This window comes from Anarhichas minor, unplaced genomic scaffold, assembly GCF_050575085.1.
Source record: "Anarhichas minor isolate MPS153535 unplaced genomic scaffold, ASM5057508v1 ptg000083l, whole genome shotgun sequence".
In the NCBI taxonomy this organism is placed as follows: domain Eukaryota; kingdom Metazoa; phylum Chordata; class Actinopteri; order Perciformes; family Anarhichadidae; genus Anarhichas; species Anarhichas minor.
Window position 1 is genome coordinate 69,405 of NW_027466529.1, and position 25,636 is coordinate 95,040.

The 25,636-nt window shown below is 44.4% G+C and overlaps 1 protein-coding gene and 1 long non-coding RNA gene across 5 annotated transcripts in view; one reads left to right on the forward strand and one right to left on the reverse strand.

The window, feature by feature from the left end:
- Positions 1 to 3,082: 3,082 nt before the first annotated feature.
- Positions 3,083 to 10,930, reverse strand: LOC142938347 (uncharacterized). The gene is made up of 3 exons (XR_012949559.1): positions 4,362 to 10,930; positions 3,793 to 3,937; positions 3,083 to 3,674 (listed from the first exon to the last, which is right to left on the reverse strand). It is a non-coding gene; the product is annotated as an uncharacterized LOC142938347 (long non-coding RNA).
- Positions 7,199 to 25,636, forward strand: part of hipk2 (homeodomain interacting protein kinase 2) — a 69,460-nt gene continuing 51,022 nt past the window's right edge. The window contains exons 1-2 of one of the 4 annotated variants that reach the window (XM_076081648.1): positions 7,199 to 7,575; positions 24,364 to 25,543. In XM_076081648.1, coding sequence (XP_075937763.1) covers positions 7,557 to 7,575; positions 24,364 to 25,543 — 1,199 coding nt within the window. In that variant the 5' untranslated portion in view covers positions 7,199 to 7,556. Of the gene's footprint in view, positions 7,576 to 7,616; positions 8,050 to 24,363; positions 25,544 to 25,636 lie in introns of those variants that run through there. The other 3 variants (XM_076081647.1, XM_076081646.1, XM_076081645.1) reach the window with 3 other exon arrangements.

Below are 25,636 nucleotides of genomic sequence, written 5' to 3' on the forward strand. Positions count from 1 at the left end.
ATATGCACACATAATAACAGTGCAAAGGGGAGATAAAAACACCACCTTCAGCAGTGGCATAAGTTGGATCAAAAGCATTAACTCTGCACACTGCGTCTTAACAGCTGAAGGAAAAGCGCTACATCTTAAGTGGTTAATGTTCGTCGCACAATAGACGAGCTGAAACCCGGTGGGTCTCTTTGAGGTACACCATACATGGCAGGCATTCTGCTTGCAAATGGGGTTTATTGTAGCACTAAACCGTGCTCAGGGAGAAAGAAAGAGCATAGGAGGGGTTGCCTTTGCTCTTCCCTTGCTTCAGTTGTGTGATCAATCGTGCATTGCTGGGTTACATGTGAATTAAAGAAGAAAGAGAGAGAAAACTAGTTCACTTTGTAAAGACTTTTTGCAGATGTAGTGGTGTTGGTTTTGGTCGGTCAATATTTAAGCTTCAGACTTAAAACCCTAAATAATTCCCCTTTGTCTGACATTTGAAACCCACGCTGGCATGCAGGTTCAATTTCATTTGCAGGGGTCAAAGCCAGATCGGTAATAACGGGTTAAACAAACACAGAGTGTTGCACAGCGAATACATATTGTGCACTGGGACAGAGGCCCATGAGCGGCACAGATGGCATGTCCATTTGTGTTGTCTGCACTTTTTTTTGCTGGCCCGTGTTTAATTGGTTGGACAAAGGCTGCGATGGGACAGTGAGTTTATGTTCTTTGGGTCCCATCTCACAGCCATAATGAATTTCAAGTGTGCTATTTCTGACATTCAATAGCTTAATGGAGTACTCCAGCGATTTGGTTTTGCTCTTCCATAAAATTGGAGTGCTTGCGAGAGACAGATTTTAAAAAAAGAAGGCAGAGGCCGAGATATCCTGACTTCAATGCTGGATCCTACAACTCCGATAATGCAACACATCCACATTGTATATTAGACCTCCCTGCCCTATCCTTCATCTTTCAAATTCAATGCCTTCAGATTATAACGCAGGCTCTCTGTCAAAGTTTTGAAGTCTCAAGTTCAACTTGGACTCTAACTCAAGTCGGTTATTTTATCAGACTTTAGAAAGCTCCCTCCAGAGCCACAGAAGACGTTATACAACTGTCTTCACACACTGACTGGTACTCCCCATGATGATTGAACTGACCTTCATGAGTAAAAATCAGTGGAATGCCTCTTAAATTTTAAAAGACACCAGTTATTTACAATGCGTTTTGTCATTGAGTGGGACTTCCACAACCTCGTTCATGTTGTAATGAAGTCCCATTTGGTCATGAAGCACTATTTTGACCAGCAAACGGTAGTTAAGTTGTTGTTTTTCTGGTCTACCAGCATCAGTGATTTAAACAGCATCTGACCTGCAGTGCACATTAAAATCCAACTCAGACCATCGACAGAGCAGTAACCACCTTCAGCCGGTCTTGGCTGTTTTTTCGTCAGTGTTAGTTATTTACTTTCCAGAAAGGTGAGACATGGAATACATTTAGAAATCAATTACAGCCTCCATAATGTAGGAAACACCCCTTAATGTCTCACAACCATCACTTTATTAAGGCAGACGACAGAAAGGGATTAGCACGTAAACTTTGTTGCATGCATGTGAATGACACTACATGTACTGCAGATCTGGCTGCAAAAGAAGAAAGTCAGGATGTAAAGCAAAGAGATCAGAAACAAACAGAAAGAGCTCTTTGTGTCAACATTTTGAACGATGACTCTTTAACGATTTGTGATGACTCAGCTAATGTATTTGAAGTGCGTTAGTCATAGTATGTACCATATCTAAGAAGCAAACCTCTCACTACTTGAAATGAAGACAGAAAGTGCTATTTCCTTCTACAGGCCTCATCTCTTTGGACTCTGCCACAACGCTGATTTGTCTCATGCAGATTAGTTGATTGGTTTCCCAGGCAACCAGCCCATCATTTGTTCCAGCGTTTATGTCTAAAGCTTGGTAGAGCTCTCACCGTTCCCCTCCACTGTGACCCAGGAGGCCTTGTCCGTCCCCTTCTCCGTAATATGGTGACAATGACAAACCACTCAGGAACATCGCAGGCTGAGCCGCAGAAAGAACAAGCAGCACAGAGAGGCACAAGACAGGACGTTGCAACACAAGGAGAATGTGTTGAGAAGCATATTGCTGAACACTCAAAATATATAAAAAAAAGAGAAAGGGAAGCTACTCCGTGCGCTCTAGATTTTACATGGCATGACAAATTGCTTGATTGTTGAAAACAGAACTGCATGCATTGGTGCGTGTGAAGCATATGGGATAATCATTTCCAGCTTTTGGTTGTAATTCATGCAGCTTGTTTGTTGTTAAAGAAATACCGTAGCTCAATCAAAAAGGTACTCAATGCCAAAATCATTGTCACAGACAAATCTCAATGCTGTTTACTCTGCTGAGATGCCTGGTAAACCACCAGCCTCACAGGCAGGAAAAACAGTGCACTCGAACATAACAACAAAAACCACAAAACGGCTTTTGCACAAAAGAAAACAGCTTTTGCGTAGGAGAGGCGTCAGTCATTTAACAACTCAGGTAGGCATGTTTTTATTGTCACCGTTTTATTTCCTCTTGTGTTTATCGGGTGTTTTAGATGGTTTAACGGACAGTCTGGCATATAAGTGGTTACCTTTTTTACTGAATTCATTATGTCGCCTAATTGTAGTTGAGTATTCAAGTCTTGTAATGCTAAAGCTGAGACATGTTCATGACCACTGCAGCTCAACCATCAGTTAACATGGAAGAATACAAGGCTGATAACATGCAGGCATCAATAGAAGTTTCTAAAAGTTCTGATTTTAGGGCTCCAGTGTTCGTGGGCGGATGTTTTATGACGTACAGTATTTACCTCTGAAAATCATTCACTTACAAATGTTACTCATGCATGCCTTTTTTTGATGTTACACATAAAAACAGATTGGTCGGGCCAAGTACCGAACAGGAATTTTCTAGGTTGTTATTCAGGCGTTTTCTTTTTACTAGGTAAAAGTGATTTTCCCATGGAAATGTCAATTTAGAAGTCAATGATGTCGTCCATGTCAGCGAACTAAGAAACGACCCCTGATTATAACATGTATGAGGTAATAATTGGGCCTGCGGGACTAACCAGTTGAGTACAGCACTTAGGGGTCTGAATCAGCACAGAGGCTATTTCGGTGCTATACAAGAGGTCAGAGGTCAGTAACAACTGAGCATGTTTTCCACAAAAGCAGGAGGGGCTGAGCGAAAACACATGATGTTTGGGTTCCTTGACTTCCCTTAAAGCGAATTTTCAAAGGGAGTACACATGCAGTCCAAATAAACGTAATGAGAGATGTGAGGAGATGTTTATTTAAGTAGGACCACCTATGTAACTCACTTTTGGATATAAGATACACCTGAACAAGTACGAGGCCATAAGAGATAATGAAAGAGTGGTGGCTGACAGTATATGAACAAGCACAATATAGGCAATTGCTTTCTGTAATAATAGAGCTGACATATTTATCTTCATATTGTGTTTGAAGTCTCATGAAAGTTCAGGCAGCTTTTTGTGTATCCTAGACCCAACCACGCACTTACCAGACTTAGCTTCTTTTTAAACTTAGGCCATGTGGTAAAGTGTGTGCGTCCTCTAATTCTGAAGCAGAGCCGGCCTGTGGCATAGGCGCTATAGGTGCCATCCATCCACGTGGGCGCCTTGAATGAGGAAAGAAAACAAATTCATAACTTTTACAATTTTTTACTAACACAATTCTCAAACCATTATTTTGAAATATTACAAAAAAAAAAGCCCACAACAACATTACTACGTCACCTGATAAATAGGGCCTACTTTCTCGGTTGCCCGCAGCATCACCCCGGCGCATCATGGCTGCGATGCAAGGGGCACCAGCTAAAATCTCGCCAAGGGCGCCAAATCGCTCAGGGCCGTCTCTCTGCTCTGCAGGCTGCACACCATCCTGTGTCAACACAAACAGGATCATCCGAAACTCAGCAGAAGTCACTCGTGAGTAAATAGACTCTGTAAGTCTCTATAATTACAGCCGTGTTTACGTTCCATGTCTTTAGTACTTAATAACAGTTTATAGTTAATTAAAACCCTTGCACTGAATGTGTAAAATGTGCAGATTTGTTGGTGCATGGTACAGATAAGTGGAACAGGAAAGAGGTACGGGATAATAGTGAGAGAGTTTGTCTATGGGTGGAGAACAAGTTAGTATTAGTCACGACTGTGACTTTATTCCTAAAATATATATAAATATACAAATGTAGCTTTTATTATTCTTTAGTTGACAGAAAATCCTTAACTTTTCAGTATTATTCCGGCTATCTCTGGCTAGCATTTACAGTCACTCTCCCACTGCTTATTAATCATTTATCTACCTGATATGTTGTTGAGTAGTAGTATCCACATGCACCATATCAACCTGTTTGTTGTCGTCACTCACTGGGATTTGTAGTTCTGGCCTGTGACTCTTATTTGTTCTACGCGGTGACCTTGGGGGAAGGGAGATGCATTAATCCAACGTAATTGCTGTTGACCATCTGTCTGTCTGTCGGTCTGTGTGTTCAACGTGTCATCATCTGTTGGCCTGTCACACACAATGTCTTCAACATGCCCTGACTGGATCTTAATGAAACTTCAGGGCAAGACTGCTGTGTTCAGACATTTTCAAAATGACACCAGTTGGCCCAAGTGGGTTGTCATAGCATGGGTTTCATTACCTGTTGCACACCTCGTTGACTATATCATTCTTTTCCGTAGTGGTAGCATTTTAGAGTTACAAACTTATTTTGTTCAGAGAGAGGCAGTCCGTTCGGGAAAGCAACACAAGCAGTCAGAACTATTTTATAGAAGTCCCATAGTTTCACATAAAACACTTCTCGGGAAGTGAAAAGTGAAATCTAATTTTTAAGTTATTTCCCAAACAGTTGGGAAACGCTTTTTGCAGAACTACATCCTTGTTCAACCTCGCCCTCGAGTTTACTTTCAGTTAACACAGTACTGCTATGCAATGAATGACTGTAATGAACATTTTGAGTTGGCGGGGTAAATATTATTGATAAGAATGAATGGTAAATATAAAACTGGATCATAGATCTTTCAAACTGTGGATTTGAATGCATGGATTTTTAGGAAACTTAAGAGAAGTGGGGAAGGATATGTCTCACTGCTCCATTGTGCCCTTTTTATAATTGTACTAAAAGGTCTAAGGGAAGCACAAAAGCTGCAACATTTATTTGGCCATACCACCGATACACAATAAATCAGATGTTACTGATCTGAATGATTTGTATCATTTCTCTATTTCTGGGTTTTCAAACGTGCCGATTGTCCCGAGGAGGGCCCCGTAGTGTTTAAAAGCCTTTATGCCATTCACACTTCCTTGCGAGAAAGACTGGCTCCTGCTCTTTCCTTGCTGTAAAACCAGCAATAAAGAAGCCAAAGTTAGCATTTTTCCGTATTGTCCAAATACGCACTACAGCCCTGCACAACCTGTTAGTCTGTTGATGCTTAAGACCAAAGGCAACAACAACAAAAAATGTGTGACAATTTAAACCTATAAAATGATACGAACCTACAAACGATTTAGAGGAATACTATATAAAGAAACTGTACCACACTGTTCTGGGAATAATTAAGGACCTAAACATATTGTTTAGTATTTTATTCTGTATATCTTGAATAAGCCACACTCTTCCAATTTTGTTGCGTCTTACTTGCTCAGCAAACTCTTGGGTGTTTTAAGGCCAAACAAATACGGGTCTGTGCATCCTGTGGGCCTCTAAGATTTTCAGATTTCATGTCATGTCCTGCAGTTACATCATCACTCAAACCTGCAGTGGTCAGCTCTATGTGATGTGTGTGCAGGCCGAAGGCCCTGTGACATACTTAAACGGAATGAGTAATTGCACAACTAGTTGCAAAGCTGGATGGCTCAGAACATGCACATCATCTGCTGAAGATAGAGCATCCCTGATTGGTTTTTCACACTGAGACAATGTAACTTTTTGATTGAATGTATGATTATTTTGTCCGACAGCGGCGAGATCAAAGCACTTCTACAGAGACATATATAGCTTTCACATTTATTTTCAGCCTCGTGCACTTTGGTTATAGGGTGAAATAGCTCTGCTCTAATGCTCTGCTATATTAACAACCTCCCACGTGTCGAAATCGACATATTTAATTTAGAGGTTTGGTGCGTATATTGCTCTGAGTGCATTTTGGGGTCGCTGGTAAATAACAGATTACTCATATTTGTGTGAGCCTATGTAATCCGATTCCGCTCCAGTTCATTCTGTGCAAACCCCATGTCGTCATACTGTAGCCTACTGTAGGAGCGCTTCAGCCTCGCGCAGGCATGACGAACCGTCCCCAGAATCATCCAACCCAGATGCACTTTGCACGGCTGTGGATAATGACAACAGTCACATCATGTTCAAATAACTATATCATGTAACAATACGTAGCCTGTATCCTTTTTTTCTTAAAGTATTATTATTATCATAATTTGTATTATTATAATTATTTTGTTTTGTATCAGTAGTAGTGGTAGTTGTAGTAATACTACTATAGGCTACCACTTTACATCACATGTGTGTTTTTTCAATTTATGGGAGGCATAAACTCAATATACAAGTAATAATATTTCACATTCCACAATCAAAAAGGAGCAGGGAGAGAAAAAAAATCTACCTCCTCAAAATGAAAAGACAAATAATAAATAGCTGAACATAAAGTATAAGTAGTAATAGTAGGCTAGGTCTAGTAGTATTATTAGTACTCTATAGCGGTATTGATGGTCTGTTATCTTGTCTATTTTTCTTTCATCGATTTTGAATCTACTTTTATTCCACTCTAATATTTCATTTTCCTTTTTCTTTTGCTTTAATTGTTATTCTAATGTGTATTTCTTCGCCTGACCGCACGTGAATCACTTTGAACTGCCTCTGTGTTGAAAAGGTGTTAAAGAAAAAAAACTTCCCTTGTCGAGTCGTAAATGGTTGATACGCTCTTTTTATTCTTTTCTTTTTATAAATTGTTATTTATTATTATTATTATCATTATTATTATTTGCTACGACATTCTTCTGTAACTGAGGCTGAAGATAATGATGATGATGATGATGCGACTCTCATCGTAGTACTCGCTGTCTCCTCGTCGCCTCCATCGACTCGCTCGTCGCTCGACTCGCTCACTGTACACCAAACTCGCTGCGCTCTGACCACTGCAACTTTTGCAGAGACTCCTCACTCCACAGACATGTCGCACAATAGCTGAAGTGAACCCGTCACCGCGGCTCATCATTTTGAGCCTCCGGGAAAGCAGCCCTGCAGGTGGGATTTTGGATCGCGCAGCCTCCTCCTCTGTCGCTCCCCCTCGCATCGGAACCTAGGATTGAAAAACGCCTGGATATGAATTATGAGCATTTCCCTCACTAATGAACTGGGCCAGTAATGCAGGAGACCGCGGCGACTCTCTCATCAGTGTTTCAAGATGGCAGATTTGCATTGAGTTTTGAACATAAATCTCGCTTTATTCTTTTGCCATGAATAACAGAAACCCTTGCACCGATGGCCCCTGTATACGAAGGTAAGATGCTTTTGAAAATGGGCTGTTTTTCTCTCTCTCTCTCCTTGTGCGGAGCTCTGTCACTGAGCCTATACTGTATCAATTGTGATACGATTGAATTGCGGCTGATACGGAAAGAGATGCGTTGCACCTTCCCCTGTTTCTGTCAGAAACATTACACATAGGCTATAGGCTGTTTACATTATAATATCCACACCGGAGGTATATGGCTGTCAAATTGCCCGCAGCTCTGTGCATTAGTGCTGTCGGTCACAGTTAAAGAGTAAACACTCGGATTGAGCTGCCCGGTGTGTGTCCGATAACATAGCGCCGATAAGGCAATACACCCTCCCGAATAAGGTCAAAGACAAGCGTGTGTTTCATAAACCACCTGGTCTACGTGTTGTAAATGTTGTGTTGTGTCCTCGTGTTTGTTCCTGCTACAAATGATCGCTCTGCTTAAAGACGGGATGAAAGAAGGTCGGAGACCGATCGGTGCGAGTCTCGCCTCTATTCACTCTCATTCTGTCCACATTATACCACAGCAATCTTACCACCGACTGACTTTAGATCACTGATCGATTGATTCAAATGCTTTTATTTATTTATTCTTCTTCCGGAAACCAAAGGCAAGCTTATAAATACGGCGTATATTCGCGATCGCTGCAGTATTGTCGCTGTGACTAATCCAATTGAGAGAATGCTACCGCACGCTTCTCTAAATTGTTTGCTGTCATACAGTTTTTTTCTTTCTTTTCTTCTTTTAATCTAACAGAGTTATTCACAGATAAACAATTTGTTTGCTTTGCAATGTCGCTACAAGGTGGGTTATACATGTTATTAAACAGTGCAAGCTGCCCACAATACCATCCGTGCATGATCGGGGGTCTGTGGATATGGTACAAGTGCAACTACACTAATAGTAGCAATAAATTGAATACTATGATACATCAGGGATGTTAGTGTTATTCGGTTTGATGTAATGTTTTGTGAGATGTTGCTTTAATGTCTCTGTGGTAATGCACTTATTTACTGTAGCCTGTAGAGATGCTTTTCTGTCATACAATGGGACAGATAACCTTTAACAGCATGTCCAAAGGAAACAGAGGTTTACATGCTGATCAGAAGCTTTTGCAAATTGATTTGCAGCACAAAGCAAATGATGACCCTTGATGTTTCCAATATTTATTTTCCAGCAGCCTCATGTTTGATATCCTCTTGTCTACTCTATAGTCCCTCTGCTGGTGTTAAAGGGAACCCCTTCTCTACATGTTGAAGACTACCATTGACAAAAAGAACTATTGAAAAGTAATACTACACGTTTTAAAGTGGCATTATACAAAGATCTCATGCAAAAGTGGGCTCTAGTATGGATATTTAGGTTCTATAATAGGCAGCTATAGAAGATACACTATCATGAACAACAATAAGGTTGCTACAAACTCCCCACTAAGTGCTGTCATGTCACTACAATATTGTAGAGATTTCTTCCTGCGGGGTGTTGAAGTTCGCAGGAATAGCCCGAGACGACAGCGTTTCAACATGAAAAGGAAAGTTGAAATGAGACTCCTATGCAAAAGGTAATTAGTGTAAATTACATTCCCCGGCTTTCCCCCTTCGCCACGGAGAGGAGGAGAAAGGGAAGAGAAAGAGGCGGCAGGGGGAATTAATTACCTTACCCGTCCTCCTCCGTGTTGGAGGGGCCTGTTATGTAGAGCAATGACCGAAGTCTAGGGGGGGGGGGGGGGGGGAATAGGTTTGGGGGGGGGGCCTTCGCGTAGACTGACCGGCAATTATGGTGATCACTGAGCTTTCACATGCATAATCACTTATTTGGACGTATTTGTTTAAACACAGTGGAGATTTTCGGTAATGTTTATGAAGGTTGCAGTGGTCAAATTGCCTTTTTCCTTCTTCTTTTTTTTGTACGTGTTTGCCTTTGGTCCGTCTTGGCCCAGACAGAAAGCCATAAGGCGGGCCTGCTGGCAGGCAGGGCAGCGGCCTGATCACCCTGGGAGCCTGGTCTCATAACCCAAACTGACACCTTGATGGATGTCTGATGAACGGAGCAGGTCCAGCAGCCCCCAGCTGTGGAAAAGCTAATATTCACACACCGCCAAACCCTGCCTGCCCTTCTTCCCTGGCTGGATATTGTTGTTGTGGTGTGCTCATGCCTGCGTGAGCATTTGTCTCTATCTGCGTATGTCATGCACACATGTGGCTTCACCCATTTGTATGGCAGGCCTGCAAGAGGATTAGGCAGCTGCGAGGCTGGGCACCAGGCAGGGAGGCAACTTCATTTGCAGATCTGCCTCTCACAGGTCAGCCAGGACTATTCCAGAGAGGATTCTTTCATTCATGCCAGGAAAAACGGACAGAGTATGACTCAGAGGCTGCTGCTGACGATGATAGTGGTGACAGGCGCTACAGTATCACAAGGCAGATTTATGTTTTAACCATCCAGCTATTGTTAATGCGACTTTGAACAACCTCCCGGTTTCCAGGTATGGGGAATGTACCTTGCCTTGTTTGAGGGGAAGTTACTCCTCTGACGACAGAAGGACGGACTTTCTCAGAAACTGCCCTGAACTCTCTCCGCCCCCCCCCTCCTCTCCCCCTCACGCTTGTTTGGACCTGCTTGATTGATATCTTCCTCACAGGCTACGACCCAGGCTTAGGCTCCAAGGTTGCAGCTTTTTAAAACTTTGATTAGAATTGCAGGAAGAACCCCGGGGGCCTTCGGGGGGCCGCTGCCGGTGGCAGAGTCTGGGGAACCGAGGAGGGTCTCTCTTCCTGGCTGTTATGACAAGCAGGGTGGTGTGTTTAGCTCTTCAGCGTCCACGTCGGAGAAAGAGAGAGGCCTGGGGAGGGAGGTTAGCTAAACAGTTGAAAGGAGATGCGGCGATATTTTAAATAGCTCACAGGAAAGAACAGTCATCACTCAAATCCTGTACTGGAGGTGCAAATCCTTGTAGGTGCCATTGAGAGTGTTTATCTCTTGTTTTTCGCTGTCACTCAGCAGCCGTTTTGATCTGTTTGTTGACCTGATGCGTCGCCCCGTGACTTGTTTGGAAGGCGGTTTGCTCAGAAAGGGGTTATGAAAAAGGATAAGCTGTCTTTACAAGTATCGCTTTTGCATTATTCAAAGCTTCCGATCCGAAAAAGGAAGACAAATCCAGTGTTCAGGGATCCTTTGTGCTATTGATTTGTTGAAGCATTTAGTAGAAGAAGCTGAAGCTTTGGAGGGAGATAGAATGTGAGTTTTGTGTGAGATGAGGTGCGTGCGTGTAGCTCTCAGCTGAAGACAAGGGACTATGTGAGCTCTCTGATGTGCTGAAATAGTTCACAGGTGTGATCAGAGGGTTTTGGAAACAGATGACGGGGGGGGGGGGGGGGGGGGGCAGGGGGGGGGGGGGGGGGCGGGACGTCAGCCTGAACTGAAATGACAGGTTTGTATAGAGGCCAGTCTGACACAGGAGGCCCAGCCTTGAATATGAGCACAATACTTCTGGCTATGTCAGCAGGCTCAACATTTCATATACTCTTTTTAGTCAATTTCTCTGGAGTGAAACTGCCTCTAATACTCCAGCACATTATTCTTCTGGCTCTTATTTTTTCCTTCTTCTTTCTTGGAGCTTGGAGCTTGGAGGAAATTCAATTGAGATGCGAGAGGACTTTGCAATTCTCATGTTCTCTTCAGTCAGTTAGCCTTCCTGTTTTAGTGCTTCTGCCATATGTTTCAGACCTCTCTCGGAAACAACTCTGAAAGCCGGGCTCCACAGTCCTTGAAGCAGGAGACCACATCAATTGCTGACATGAGTTGGTTTTTATCGAAGGGGGAGGCTGGCTGGGATGGAGCCTCAACCCTGTCGACTGCTTACACAAGGCATTTCCGTGTTGGTTGTCATGCATGTGTAAAGGCCCCTTTTTCTCCCTGCACTGTTGTTTCACACTGTGTATGGTGTCAGCTTGTAACGACTCCAGGCTCTGTTAAGTAAGGAAACTAGTGTGGCCGGCATCTTAAAGTTGCGTTGCTCTCTGGCCTGTAATGTAAAAGTTGATATAGATTTAAATTGCCAATATGTGATACCTGCATTTAAAATGATAGCACTCGAATGTCGTGAACCGGTAGAGTCCGTTGTCCTTTAATCACAAGGTTGGGGGTTTGATCCCAGGCTCTGCATGTTGCTCAGTTTCCTTGATCGAGTCACTGAACCCAAAGTTGCTCCCTGGATGCTTCACAGCAGCCCCCTGCTCCTAAATGCGTTGGATAGGTTAAATGCAGAGATACAATTTCAAGTATTTCATGATTTCAGGTTTTGGATTTTGGAAACCTTGTTCTCAGTGGGTTGCCACATTACCTAAAAAAACCCTCTTGTATTTGAGGATCAGCGGAAGAGACAGAAATAGATGAAGGTCCCTCTTAAATCTAGATAACCTCCTCTTGCTAAAAGTAATGTAATAAGCGCTCTACAGCGAGGATGAGAGTAGCATCTGCTAAAACGTGCTGAGAGTCTCTGCACCTTGTGACACATCCATTGCTTTGATCTGCTATGAGAGCCACGGTTCAAACAAAGGTTCACTTTTACTGCTTCTCAACACAGAGTGAATGAGGCCTTTTGTTAACTTGGGCCTGCTAAGCAATAATTACGCCGGGATGCCTTTAGCATAAAGGGCACTTCATATGCTGAGGGTGTCACTTTTTAAATTTTTATTTTTATTTTTTAAATATACAGTATATTTAAGTGAGTCTTTTTTTCAGAGCAGCACAAGCATGGTTTGCATTTTACTCGCATGCCATATATCGCTTGCTCACTTTGCAATCATCATTCAGCAATGACCCATCCAGTTCCCACCCCCACCCAGACCGCGTTTCCCTGCCCCACCCCCACATCCAGCCCTTATCTGTCCTTCCATCCCACTCTGTTTGTTGATAAGCCGAGAGGCCATTGGCCAGCACACATGGTGCCCATGTGACACTTCAGCAACAGCCTGATGGCCAGATTGGAAGCCCCATGAATGTGAGTGTGTGTGTGTGTGTGTGTGTGTGTGTGTGTGTGTGCGCTCGTGTAATTGGAGGCTGGTTTGAGAAGATGTCTAACTACTGTAGCTTTTTTGTTCTCCCTAATCATGACTCCCCCCCCCCTTCTTCCTGTCCCCCCCGGTTGTCTTATTGCCATCACTAACCCCCCAAACCAAACCACCAGCTTGTTTGTGGCACACATTGTCCCAGGTCTTAATCCTATTGTTTGTGATAGTGTCCCCCCCCCCCCCCCCCCCCCATACTAGTCCATTTGACATCGCACCCTCTGGAAGAGTGCTGCCGCTGTTGGCTGCATTTATCACCGGCTATTTTGGCCTTTCAACTTGACACGTCACATTGCACATGCACTCGCCAAGCTGGTAAAAATAAAATAAAAAGTTGAACAAAGCCTTGAATGTGGTGGAAAGACAACAGCCGAATGTTGAGGGCAACTGCCACACTCACAGCCACTTCATTGAAACAAAATATCCTAACCGTCTCTATTACACCAAGCTCAGAGTGAAAAATGGCTTGCAGTTTTTAATCAAGCCTTTCGACACACTTGTCTTCCGAGTGAAGGAGACAGGGAGGGAGGGTGAGGATGGCGAGTGTTTAGGGGCAGATATTGAAGTAAACTGTGAAGGACGCAATCATTCAGATTAGGGCACTGAGGTTGGCGTTTTTAGGGCATACGCTCTCGTATTCACGGACGTAGACACAGCTCTGCCATGTCCAGCCAACGCGGACTAAGTTCCGATGCCAGCCCCATCACCACTCCTGGCTCCGGCCCCTCTCGGTCATGGAAGGGAAGTGGAGCGATGGGTGGCTGCTGGCGGCCCCTTCACAGATGGCTGCAGGTACAGCGCTACGCTTGGATGATAACCAAAGGACTTCAAAGCTCAGTCGACTAGCGCTCGGGCCCATTTCTTTCCAGAGCCAGGAGGCAAAAAGGCACAGAACAGAGAAAGGGGGACCGGGTTGGTCAAAAGAGTCAACAGGCGTGGAAATGAGCAGCTTTAGCCCTCTCCTTTTCCTCCGCTTGCTTTCTGGGCAGTAACTGCTCTCCTACAGTCATCTTCCGCTCCTCTTCTTCTTTCTCAATCTTGCCGTTGTATTTTCTTTTTCTCTCCATGCTGTGTTATTCTCATTATTCTATTACTGTGAAAGCAGTTGTGATGACACATCCCCCACGCTAGCCAGAAATGGAAATAAAAAGTGACGGTCACTGTTACAGATAGCCGCCCCTCCCTCTCAAGTGATGTCTTTTTTTTCTTCATTTCTTTTCTGGCCGGGCATTCTCTCAGGAATCCCTTATTGTCTGTGAAAATATCAGCTTCACCATACGGCAAACTCACAAGTCACACATCCAGACGAGCTGGAGTTGGAAGTGTCGAAATGTGTTGAGAGGTTTTAAGAATTATAGTCATGAAATGTAATAGAATTGTCTCTATATCTATTTGATATTCACAGAGGAAATGATTTCTTGGTTACCACTGAAGGCTGGATACCATCCTTTTATGAGCTTTTAAAGGATAATGTAAAGGGAGAGAAAGAGGGAGGGAGAGCGAGTGAGAGAGATGTTAAAAAGTCATTGATTCAATTACACTATCTTGTGGCTCCTCTAATACCACTCCAGCACTGGCATGAGAACATGCTGAATGTCCTAACTGTAAGACATATTTCCTCACAGCTGCATAACCATCTCTGAAGACATTTAGTAACATTTAGTTGGAGCATAGGTGAACGATAATGGTTGTTTAATGGCAGCTTGAACCTTTTTATTAGAAAATGCAATATTTAGAAAGATTTGAAGAAATGGTTATGCCTATTATTTTATTCGGAAATTCCAACCAAGTGCTTTTTTCAGCCGTTGTATTTTAGTGCACTTAAAGTTGAAGCATGCACTGTTTGTTTAGCTTCGAAGAACTTTAGTGCTCACAAAACAGAAACAAATGTGAAATTGAGCCCTATTCCAGAAAATGTTCCTCATAAACTCCTCATTTAATAAGCATGTTCTATTATGACGTTAAAGTATTAATGCTAAACTCGACTAAACATAATCATAAATAACAGTGCCTGTTTATGTTTCTGGGCCTAAGTGTGTTGCAGTATAAAAAACAGGCTGCACACCTTTTAGATCCACTTCAAAGCTTCAAAGCCCCATGGCACCATCATGGCCAACCAGCAGCTAAGCCTGGCAGCCTTTTGAACCGACCCCTCAAATCAGCCTGAGAGACAGACGCCCAATCCCAATGTCCCCCCTAAAGCCTTTAGCCCTGAACCCTCAGGGACCTAACTGACATCACCTGGTAAATGGTTGAGTGTGAGAGGCTGCAAGTGTTTGAAATGGTATCAATACGAACGGGACAGCACTTTGCAGCAATACATCACGTTAGCTTGACAACACTAAAACATCTTACGTTTGCACTCCCTGATTGAACGTCTTCCAGGCTCTTGCCTTACGAGACGAGAGGTATTTGTCAAATAATCTATTTACTTGGTTTTGTCAAAACAGCTTCAACAGGCAAAGTTAAAAGAAAATGTTGATGATTAAACCAGGTGTGTAATAGTCTCTGCTTGTATTCCTCTCAATCATGTGTTCAATTCTTAATATTAATGTTTCTGTGTAAATTGAATATGCCAGGCCAAACACCCATATGCCGTCCTCTTTGTTTACCTCTTTTTATCTAAGTCTCTGGGCTTCCCCTGGCAACCCCCGAGTTTAATGTCACAACGCTGTGAATTGTGGGTAATTCCATCAGGCAAAGTCTGCAGAAACGCGGATTTACGGAAAGTGTGCATGGAGGGCTCAAAATGTCTTCGAGAGCCCTCAAGAACTCGACAATTTGACAGTGGGACAGCCCTAAACCTTCATGGACTTTGCGGGACCTCGAAAGTCCGAGAGTCAGTGAGTGTGGACTTTGGGATTGGGCCAGATAGTGAGAATGGCAGAGAGACGAGAGAGGGAGGGACAGAGATTGAAAAAGTAAGGGAGGGAGGCAGTGGAGCTGGTGTGGGGAGATGAATACCCTCTTGTGGGGGCCCATGGGCCTCAGGGGCACTGCCAGAGGTCAGGAGAGCTCGGGAGGCGGGACGGTTAGGAGGTCTGGGGGGTCAGTGGTCTAAGAGGGATTTCGGTTGTGGTGTTGGGGTTATATCTCACCCCTTGTCTCCTTTAACCTGTCTCCTCCTTACATCTGCGACCAACGGCCTAGTGTGAAGCGCCCACCCCTCGGCTCCCATGACGGAGCCCAGCAGCTGCTAACACACACAAACATGCTCCCACCCCTCCACTTTTAGAGAAGTTGGCGCAGAAAAAGGACAGAAGTTGACCTTTAGCTATGTGGACCTGTTCCTCTGCTGCTTCAGAGGGGTCCAGGCCTGGAAAGTTTTTTTTTTTTTTTACCTCATTAGGTCTCTGTGGGACAGAGACAGCATGTGAGGAGGAGGCCTGCATTCATAAGCATTAAACATAAAGACGTTTGGACACAAACATGGCAGCGTTAAGTGGCATCCATCTCAGTAACATAAGCCTCATTCAGATCCTTTTAACATTTGAATAGCCTGCAAAAACATACCCTGGACCAGGCTAACGCACCACTACTATTTATTCACAGCAAAGCATCTTAAAGGACGATGAATCATTATTTACTGGCTTCCCACAGGTCATCCTTTCCATCTGTTTAAATCCCTCTCAGCTACTACTCAGCTGGGAGTTTAGAAACAGCTCAGACCACAGGAACAAACTCAAACTGGCAAGTTCTTGTAGGAGATGGATCTTGTTTCATGTAATTAACTAAACAACATTTGTCATATCATTAAGATTTTAATCGTGAAAACCAAAAAATCTTCTTTTCCTCCTGAAGGGGTTCACCTTTTATGCAAGCCCATTCAAATGTGTACTCCTTATATGCTCCATGTGTGGGTGTTAAACTGATGGTCAGAATAGCCATTTCCTGCCTGGTCTTGGCTGCTATTTGCGACTGTATATATAATCGGCTAAAGCCATGATTTTCACGCTGAATCAGACGCAGAGGGCTGAGTTGGCTCGCCATATTTATTACCTCAGCTCTGTGGCCAAAAAGACTCAACCCCCATGTTTACGACACACTGTCAGTTGGATTAAGGACACATATGCTTTGCTAAATTGGTATGTGAGCATGTGTTTGTGTGTGTGTGTTGCTATAATCTTTTAAAAGCTGTTTGAATATATAGCATGGTGGGCCTCCTTACTTTGTCAAAGACAGAACGAGAGGAGCTGCAGAAGGAGAGAGGGTTAAAAAGAAGATGATGAAGGGAGATTAGGAGATTATAACAATTTGTCAAGCGTGTATGTGGATGAGTCACCTGTAATATGAAGACAGGAGTGCATGTTGAGGCATTTTAGCGGGAGAAAAAAAAAGCATCTGTAGTCTAAATTAGTCTGATCTGTGGCCTTAATAAACCCTGAGCAGCAGATTCACACACCCCACTGAAATACCACACAGTCCTGTCGCCTGGGGAGGCATGTGCACCATCTCCAGCTTGTATTCGATAGCATTGGGAGGTGGAGTATACTGGGGGAGACAGGGGAGCAGAAGGCCAACCGCATGTGGGGGTTATAAAGAGCTCTGATGTGAAATGGATAGAAGTTGCCGGATTCCTCCTCTATCTGCCGTCTTTGAGGGAGTAAAAAGTGGGCTTCATGCACCAGCGCCAGCACTAATCATTATCAAACACACTGACTGGCCTGTGTGCCACAACTTGTCATTCAAAAACGCCCTGAGCCATCCTGGTTTCAAGCTGACAACTTGCAAGTAACTGAGAGCTGAAAGTAACAGCTAGGCATTGGTAGCGTTTTTACCTGCTGTGCGCAAAACAAACAAGGAAACAGTAAGAAATCTGCAAAGCATTTTCTTTCATGAATATCTTTTCCTAGCAACTCTAGACTAAAGTAGACCTCCCTATGAGTTTGTTGTTTTGAGTACAGCTCTGTTTTGGAAATACAGGAAGTGGTGGCACTGCCTGTGCGTGATTGGTTCTCAGGTGCCTGGTCAGGTTGGACTGGTTCCTCTTTTCCATTTAATCGAAGGGGTGGGCACCAGTTTCATCCCTCCGGGTGTGTGTGTGTGTGTGTGTTTTGGGGTGGTGGTTTTATGCATGTTGTTACAACACAGCTACGGTTTAAGAGCTTTGACAAATAGTTGAGGAGGTCTTAAGAAGCACTAATAGTCATTAAGTTAAACACACGTGAACACACACATGTGGAGTCTCAGAAATGCAGAGTTGCACGTCTGCGTGGGTACACGCCTGCTGACACGTGCACACACATCTGCACCCATGCAGAGAGCTGTGTGTGCGGTGTTGGGTGCCTGCCTGGTGGAGCAGGACTGGCAGTATTGCAGCTGTATCTGTTCCTGAATATTAATGCAGAAGCAAACTATGATCCCCTATTTCGAGGACACACCCAAAAAAGTATGCTGCTCCATGGAACGAGGCAGGGGGGCAGGGTGGAGCAACGATGCCGTCTCCTCGAAACATCGTCTAAGCAGTGCTCCCTCCAACTGGCATCGTTCCCTGCAACTGTCTCAGTCTTTGCCTTCAGTTTTTCACGCATGCTGCTGTTTGACTTTTCTTACTTTGCACTCCAAATCAATAGTTTACCAACTGCAAATACTGCTCCAAAAATGTAGTCAAGAGAGAAAACTATTAAACTCACTAAACACTTTGAATTTGATTAGCATATAAGTGGAGTTATAACAAATCTAAACCGCACAAATATTAGGCAACCCATGCATACATAACTAGGGGTCACGCAAAATGAAAATTGTGGTGGATTATTCAATTTTTTTAAACATTTAAAAAAAATTCTTTGTTTGCCAGTTGATTGTTTTTGTCAGAGACTATAATCCTATTTTGTTTGTCTAGGGAGAGGTTAGATCCTTTGGAAATATAATCTTGGAAATCTCATCAAAACTCATTCGACTCCCGTAGCTAACAGGAACCTAGCTCTCCGTTTTTGTGTTTGCAGACATGTGTGTCAAAGTGTGAACATCAGCCTCATTGTATTTCATTTTGTATTTTGGCTTTTGTCCTGAAGCGCCATCCTTTCAAAACCTCAGGTTGCGGTACATTGCGAGGGCAGCAAACAAGGCCGCTATTCACATTCACACTAAAAACCTCATAATTTGTCTGTACACTGTAGCGCAACACAGTCGGCACGCAACTAAATCCATACTGCACCGGCCCCTCTCAAATCAATTTGCCATTGTACAGTGTTTTCTTCCCACATTGTACTCATCTGTGTGTCCTCCCCCATTGCTGTGTGTGTGTGTGTGTGTATGGGGTTACTGTTTCTGGCCTGCAGTTCTCATATGTTGATCTCATTATAGTACATTGTGTCCAGCTGTCATTGTTGCTCCTAATGACATAAGAGGAAGCGTGGTGTGGCGAGGCGTTTCTCGCTGTGTGTACACGATAAGCATTCTGGAGAACGGCTGCTTATCAGGTGCGTGTCCCTTCATCGCCCTGCGCTGTGGTTGCAACTGTAGTCAAAGCAGCTCGGCACCATGCATACAGTGGATGTCGATGGTAGTGCAGTGCGAGTTAACAGATGCGGGTGGTTTATGGTTGGTCACGTTTTCAGCCACCTTATTCTCATTTTATGCCGACACACGCAAGAACTCTGAGCAGAACAAACAGTTTTTTCTGTTCCACGTTCTGCTACAGCAAGGGCATTTATTACAAGGCCTCTCTCTATCTGTCTGTCTGTCTTTCTTTTCTTTCTCGGTGGGGAGGAAGTTGGATGCTGTGCTTTGTATACTTGCTACACTCGTGATTTGATTAATAAGAAATCCAGCTCAAGCAGAGCCACTCTGCTGCCCCTTCCTCCTCCTCCTCCTCCTCCTCCTCCTCCTCCTCCACCCAGTGCCTTGGTTCACCGCCTGGTTAGGCTGACCTGGCAGTATAAACAAGGCAAATGTTTTTCTCACTCCAGCCGTTTTATGACCACACTTACAGCGTTAAGGGCAGCCTCCTTATCTACCGACAGTTTCCCAGGGGAACCAGCTTTTGCAGCTTTACATTAGATTAGAAATGTTCATATTTCAACTCAAACTACACAAGTTGTCATTGCTTAGTTTATAAAAGAGAGTTCATAACCACCACCCCAACGGATGTGAATGTGTGTGGCCGCACGCGCCCCTTTGTATTAGTGTTCCTGTGTGCTTGTGTGCGTCTCTTCTTGCTTATGTATCTATGCGTGGACATTTGAACAAGTGGGGACCGAACATGTTATCTCACAGCTAACACAACATGTTGTATCTTTGGCTGTTTGCTTGCAGGAAGGGGAGAGTTGAGGGAGTGTCCCGTTTACAGCAGGCATGTTGCCGTTTTTACGAGCTGAGAAGTCCTGTATGTGTCTGTCAAACGGCATTCACATTTTCCTCTTACACGCTGTCAGTATGCTAGACGGATATTTGCCCTCTTTTGTGTGTTTGTAAAAGAGCCGAGAGACATGCTCATTCCAACTGGTCAAATACTGTGGTCAGGAGGAGCATAAAGGCTGATGGAGCAGCAGCCTGCATGACGGTATCTCCCTGTGAGCTGGTCTGATGCATTATTCTATAAATAAGCAGAGATGAGTAGAGCTAAAAAGGCAGACAGGATGGTAAATAGTGGTGGGGGTGAGAGAAAGAGAGCGAGAGAGACTATGCAGTGTCAAGCTCCAGCTCCCCGACTGAGGGCAGAACTCAGGCAGGAGGCAGCAACTCAACTCTAGGCTGCTCTGTGTGGACAATATGTTCCTCTTCAGTGGCGAGTTCCCTGTAGTGTTTAACCCCAAAGACACTGTCCCAGTGTGTCCACCAGTGGTTCTGCTGGCCATGATTTTTATCTATATATGTAGATGCATATACAGATGGGTGACAAGTAAGAAGAAAACCTGGATAAACGAGTTGAGAAACAAATGCAGATGCTTCCATTCAGAACAAAGGGGCTCACTAAATAGACTTGAGTCGTATGCTGTGGCCTTTGCAGCTGTACACCTATTGGAGAGTTTGGACTGACATGTTCATCAAAACTTCCAAAAGAGGGAATATCTTTGGAAATATCATGTTCCTTCAGAGGATTTCCTTGGAGAATCTATAACAGGGTGAATTGAAGCACCTAACACTTTCCTAAGACACATTACGTTGGTCTTTGTCCTCCATCTGTATGTGTCAGGGTGTTCATAAAAGCGATGGAGGTGCGGCAAGTATAGTGCTCCAGCACCCAAACAGCAGCGAAGGGTGAGATAATGCTTTGTCTAGACAGTCAGAAGTCATTTCATTAGCCAGCGATTTGGGCCTCCGCCTCCCTCACCTTCCAGGGCTGCAGACACTTGGATGTCCAGTAAAGAGACAGGGTCATCAGAGCGTCTCGGTCTGTGTCGGCAGCCATTAGGCCTCAGGAAGTAGTCCAAATATATCCAGGCCAGGGATCATCGACCAGACAGACCTGACTAGGTGATGGCTGGGGTATATATTCCAATTTATAAGCCTGTTTTTTTGTATTTATTTTTTATCTCAACCTTAAATCGTTTTAAATAATGATTTGTAAAAAGCACAGAGCTTTGAGAAAAGGCATGGTTGACTTGAATGATAAGCAGGTTTTTCGTATTAAAAGACTATTTGTAATTACAAAGGACTCTTTGGTAGGTTTGGTGGTGTCTAAAGGCGTCCTCATCAATACTCTGTGTCATGTTGTCAGCGGAGTATAAATGACGGGCTTAATAAAAGAGAGCAAACAGAGGCAGGTCACAGGCTAGAATGTGAGGGCCACTCGTGGCCCCGCTCTCCACGCTCTGTTGTCCTTCCCTCCGTTTTCAGTCCATCTCTCGCCCTCGGATGGCATGCAGAACGGCCCTGATCCTCCCAAAAAAGAAGATTAACGAAGCCCTGACAGAGAAGTAATCTCTCTGAAAACATCGACTCCTACCATTTCAACACACTGCCTCTAAACATTGGAAAATGCCTCTCTGGTATGCTTAATTGCAGTATGTGGGACACACAGTGTGGCTTTAGGTATGCTAAATGGAAAGCCTTGGCTGCTGAAGGCATTCCAACATTGTAAATGTGCAACAATGGACCTTTACAATTTTACACTTGGCAGGTTCAGAAATTCAAATAAACTTCAAGAGGACATTTTCAAGGGAAGGTCTTTAGCGCCGTGTTGTTTCTGACAATAGTAAAGAGGGGTTTGGTTGTTTATTTTCTAGATCATAAATACATTTGAACTCTAGTTTGGATGAAGAGTGATTCCTGAGGACTGGAGCGACTTTCCCAATGAAGTATAATTGTTCACATTGTTGCCTGTGTATGTTGTCATGAGATAAAATTCCAGCCGTTTGACCTCTTACTTTTGGTCTATTTAATTACTTATCTGGGTTCCGCACAGGGCTCCAAACTGTGACACTGTTTGTGGTAGAATTGAGTTTTGTGGCAAAAACCAGCTGTGCAGAATGTCTTTACAAGTCAAAGCTGAGTTTCCAGAATGTCCTATTCATTTCCAAATAGTGTTGTCAGCTTTGTTTTAGAGGCTTCCCCAGTTTAGGGGAACATGTGTGGCCTTCAGTTCATTGCACCGTGTAGGCAATGTCAAGTGAACTCTTTGACCAAAGTGCTGAAACTGACAGAGAGTCAATGAGTGACTAAGATCAGGGTTGGGGAGGAATTCATGTGATGCTAATGCAAAGAGCAGCGCGCCTCGATCTGGCCTTGTACAACCCAGAGCTATCCATAATCCTGCTGGCAGATATTTAATGCTGGAATTTTCCATAAAAGGAACAAGCCAGCTCTGTGTCTGTCCATCCATCTTTGTGTCCATCAGTCTGTGCCTGTGATTATCCTGTCAGGCTCTCCATCACACACTGTTGATGCTGCTCTGTGACGCAACCCATCATTCAAATTATTTTTAGTGTAAAGTCCAGGCACAGGAATTGGTAATCCAAGGAGTGACATCTGGCCTTCAGGGTTTATGTGATTAGCAGAGAGCCTTGCCCCTAATAGCCTAGCGGACAATCTTCATTACCTCTCTAGACTGGCCTACAGGACTGGTCATGAAGTGGCTATGGGCACTAAAAAAAACTAAAAACTTGACGATTGTTCAGATTACATATGTGTAGATGTCATAGTTGAGGCTTAAATAAGTCTTTCAGGAAGCATGGAGGTGCTATGCTACATCAGCTACTGCACAACACCCACCAAGCTTACAGTGAGCCCTCATAATGTGCACTGCATCTTCAATCCTGCAGCATTAGGGCTAAGACCAGATGACCATGCAGATAACTAGTAAGTCCAAGCAAGGCCACAGAGCGACGAAAGAAAAATCTAAAAAAGGAAGAGGGAGAGAGGTTAGGAGGGTTAAAATAAAACAAATGAGGCAAAGTATAGTGGAGGACTGCCAACTTCCTACTGAATTAATCATCATCACCACTCAAAGGGCTAATAATGACAAAGTGACCAGGCATGTCCCCTCCTCTCCGCTTTCTGTCCGCAGAAGAGAGCCTACAATTATGGAAGTCCTCCCCGTCTTGGAGGGAAATGCTTCTCTAATTATCTTTGAACTGAACAAAACTTCCCAGCTTTCAAGTAGTCTATTAAACACACAAAAGCAGCATGTTTTTCCTCAGCAGTAAACGGTCTGCATGCATGGATTTTTCTAGCGTGTGTGTGCGAGTTGCGACCGTGGCCTTCTTTGTTTCCTGCGTCAGTTGATCAACAGTAAGACCTAATTGTGTGGGTGTTGGCACGGCCAGGTGGAAGCTCTTAGTTTGTTAGCAGTGAACTCATTTTGTGTTTACTGGAAACTGTTTAAACACAGCATTACTACAAGTATCGTATAATCTTCCTTGTGCTGTAATAATCATGTCAATGTTACAAACAAGTCTGTTTGCAAAGCGAGAGATAAAGAAAGGGACTATTTTTGGGCTGTTTGCTTGGAGAAGCTTTTGCTTATTCTGAGGCAGCCTGTTCCCAGGAGTTCAGAGCACAGCCTCGCTGCAGTTTTCCTTTTGTTTTGTTGTCTTCGGGATCTGTAGTTGAGAGGGAGTTCAGTGCCCCTCTCCTGTTCTCATAGTTACTTGACCGACATTTCTTCCTCCACCTTCCCCAAAGTGAGTAATTGTGTACCAATAAATGCAAGTGCTGGGGAAGGAAATTGCAATCACTCAGACTTTTTTGTGCGCCTGTTTTTGTGTACGGTTTTGTGTCGCTCTGCTTTCTCTGTGCAGTGACCCATGAAAGGGTGCTCTTTTAGTATTCACTCAGCCTATTTACTTTGCTGCAGATGGGAACAGTGGGGAAATGGCATTTCCTCAGCATGAACCAGTGGTTTGCATAACTCAATCTAAACCTGCTTATCTTTCTGCTAAACATTCTGGCTTTTATTTATGTTACATAACAATATCAGAAACAACATATCATCGTGTACAAAAAAACCCAATCCCTTTCCCACCAGTTTTATTGATGCAGAGATAATAGTACTTTGCATAGAAATAATTTAATGCCAAAGCAGCAAATGCTTAATGACAGTTCGAAGGTCATTTAATGCTTGTTAGTTTACTATGATGTTAAAGAGTTCAAGAGGTTAACATGCTGACGCATCAGCATTTATGCTTGGAGTTTTAATGACCTGCTCTGACCCAAGCTGTCTTTATTTAAAGCTACTGGCTACCACTCGTGTTTCAGACACTCTCAATTTCCTAACCTCTCACTTTCATCCCCCTCCTGTCCTCTCTGCTCCTCCCCTCTGCCCCCCTCTCGTCACAGGTATGGCCTCGCAAGTGCAAGTGTTCTCCCCTCACACTCTCCAATCAAGTGCCTTCTTTAGCGTGAAGAAACTGAAGGTGGAGCAGAGTTGTAACTGGGATATGACAGGGTACGGCACCTACAGCAAAGTCTACAGCCACAACAGCAGCAAGAACTTGTCGGCCGCCACTGGCCCCCTCGGCATCAACAGCTCCCTGCAGGTCGCCAGCTCCACACTGCCCTACGAGCAGGCGCTCATCTTCCCAGCCAGCGCGGCCCACATTGTGGTCGCCTCAGCCAGCAGCACTTCGGGGACCGTGGGGTCTCTACTGGGCAGCGGGGGTGGAGGCAGCAACAGCAACAGCAGCGGTGGTGGAGGCGGCGGCGGTGGCAGTGGTGTGGGTGGCGTGGTCGGTGTTCACAACCTCACGCGCCGCAGCACGGTCAGTCTCCTCGACACCTACCAGCGATGTGGGCTTAAACGCAAAAGTGAGGAGCTTGACAACAACAGCAGTGTGCAGATCATTGAAGAGCACGGCCCATCGATGATCCAGAACGGTGCAGCCAGTGGAGCCACGGTGGCTACGGTGGCCACCGCCACCTCCACCGCAACGTCCAAGAACAGCGGCTCCAACAGTGAGGGGGACTACCAGCTGGTGCAGCATGAGGTGCTCTGCTCCATGACCAACACCTACGAAGTGCTGGAGTTCTTGGGACGGGGAACCTTTGGACAGGTGGTCAAGTGCTGGAAGAGGGGCACCAACGAGATCGTGGCCGTCAAGATCTTGAAAAACCACCCGTCGTATGCACGGCAGGGTCAGATCGAGGTTAGCATCCTGGCACGTCTCAGCACGGAGAATGCAGATGACTACAACTTTGTGAAGGCCTACGAGTGCTTCCAGCACAAGAACCACACGTGCCTGGTGTTTGAGATGCTGGAGCAGAACCTGTACGACTTCCTCAAGCAGAACAAGTTCAGCCCCCTGCCGCTCAAATACATCAGACCCGTTCTACAGCAGGTGGCCACAGCGCTAATGAAACTGAAGAGCCTGGGGCTGATCCACGCTGACCTGAAGCCGGAGAACATCATGCTCGTGGACCCGTCTCGACAGCCCTACAGGGTCAAAGTCATTGACTTTGGCTCCGCCAGCCATGTGTCAAAAGCAGTCTGCTCCACTTATCTACAGTCCAGATACTACAGGTAAGAGCTGCAGCTTTGATATGATCATTTTATTGTTGTGAAATGGATATGCAAGACTTAATTTAGGCATTTTATGTAACATTGTTGATGAAA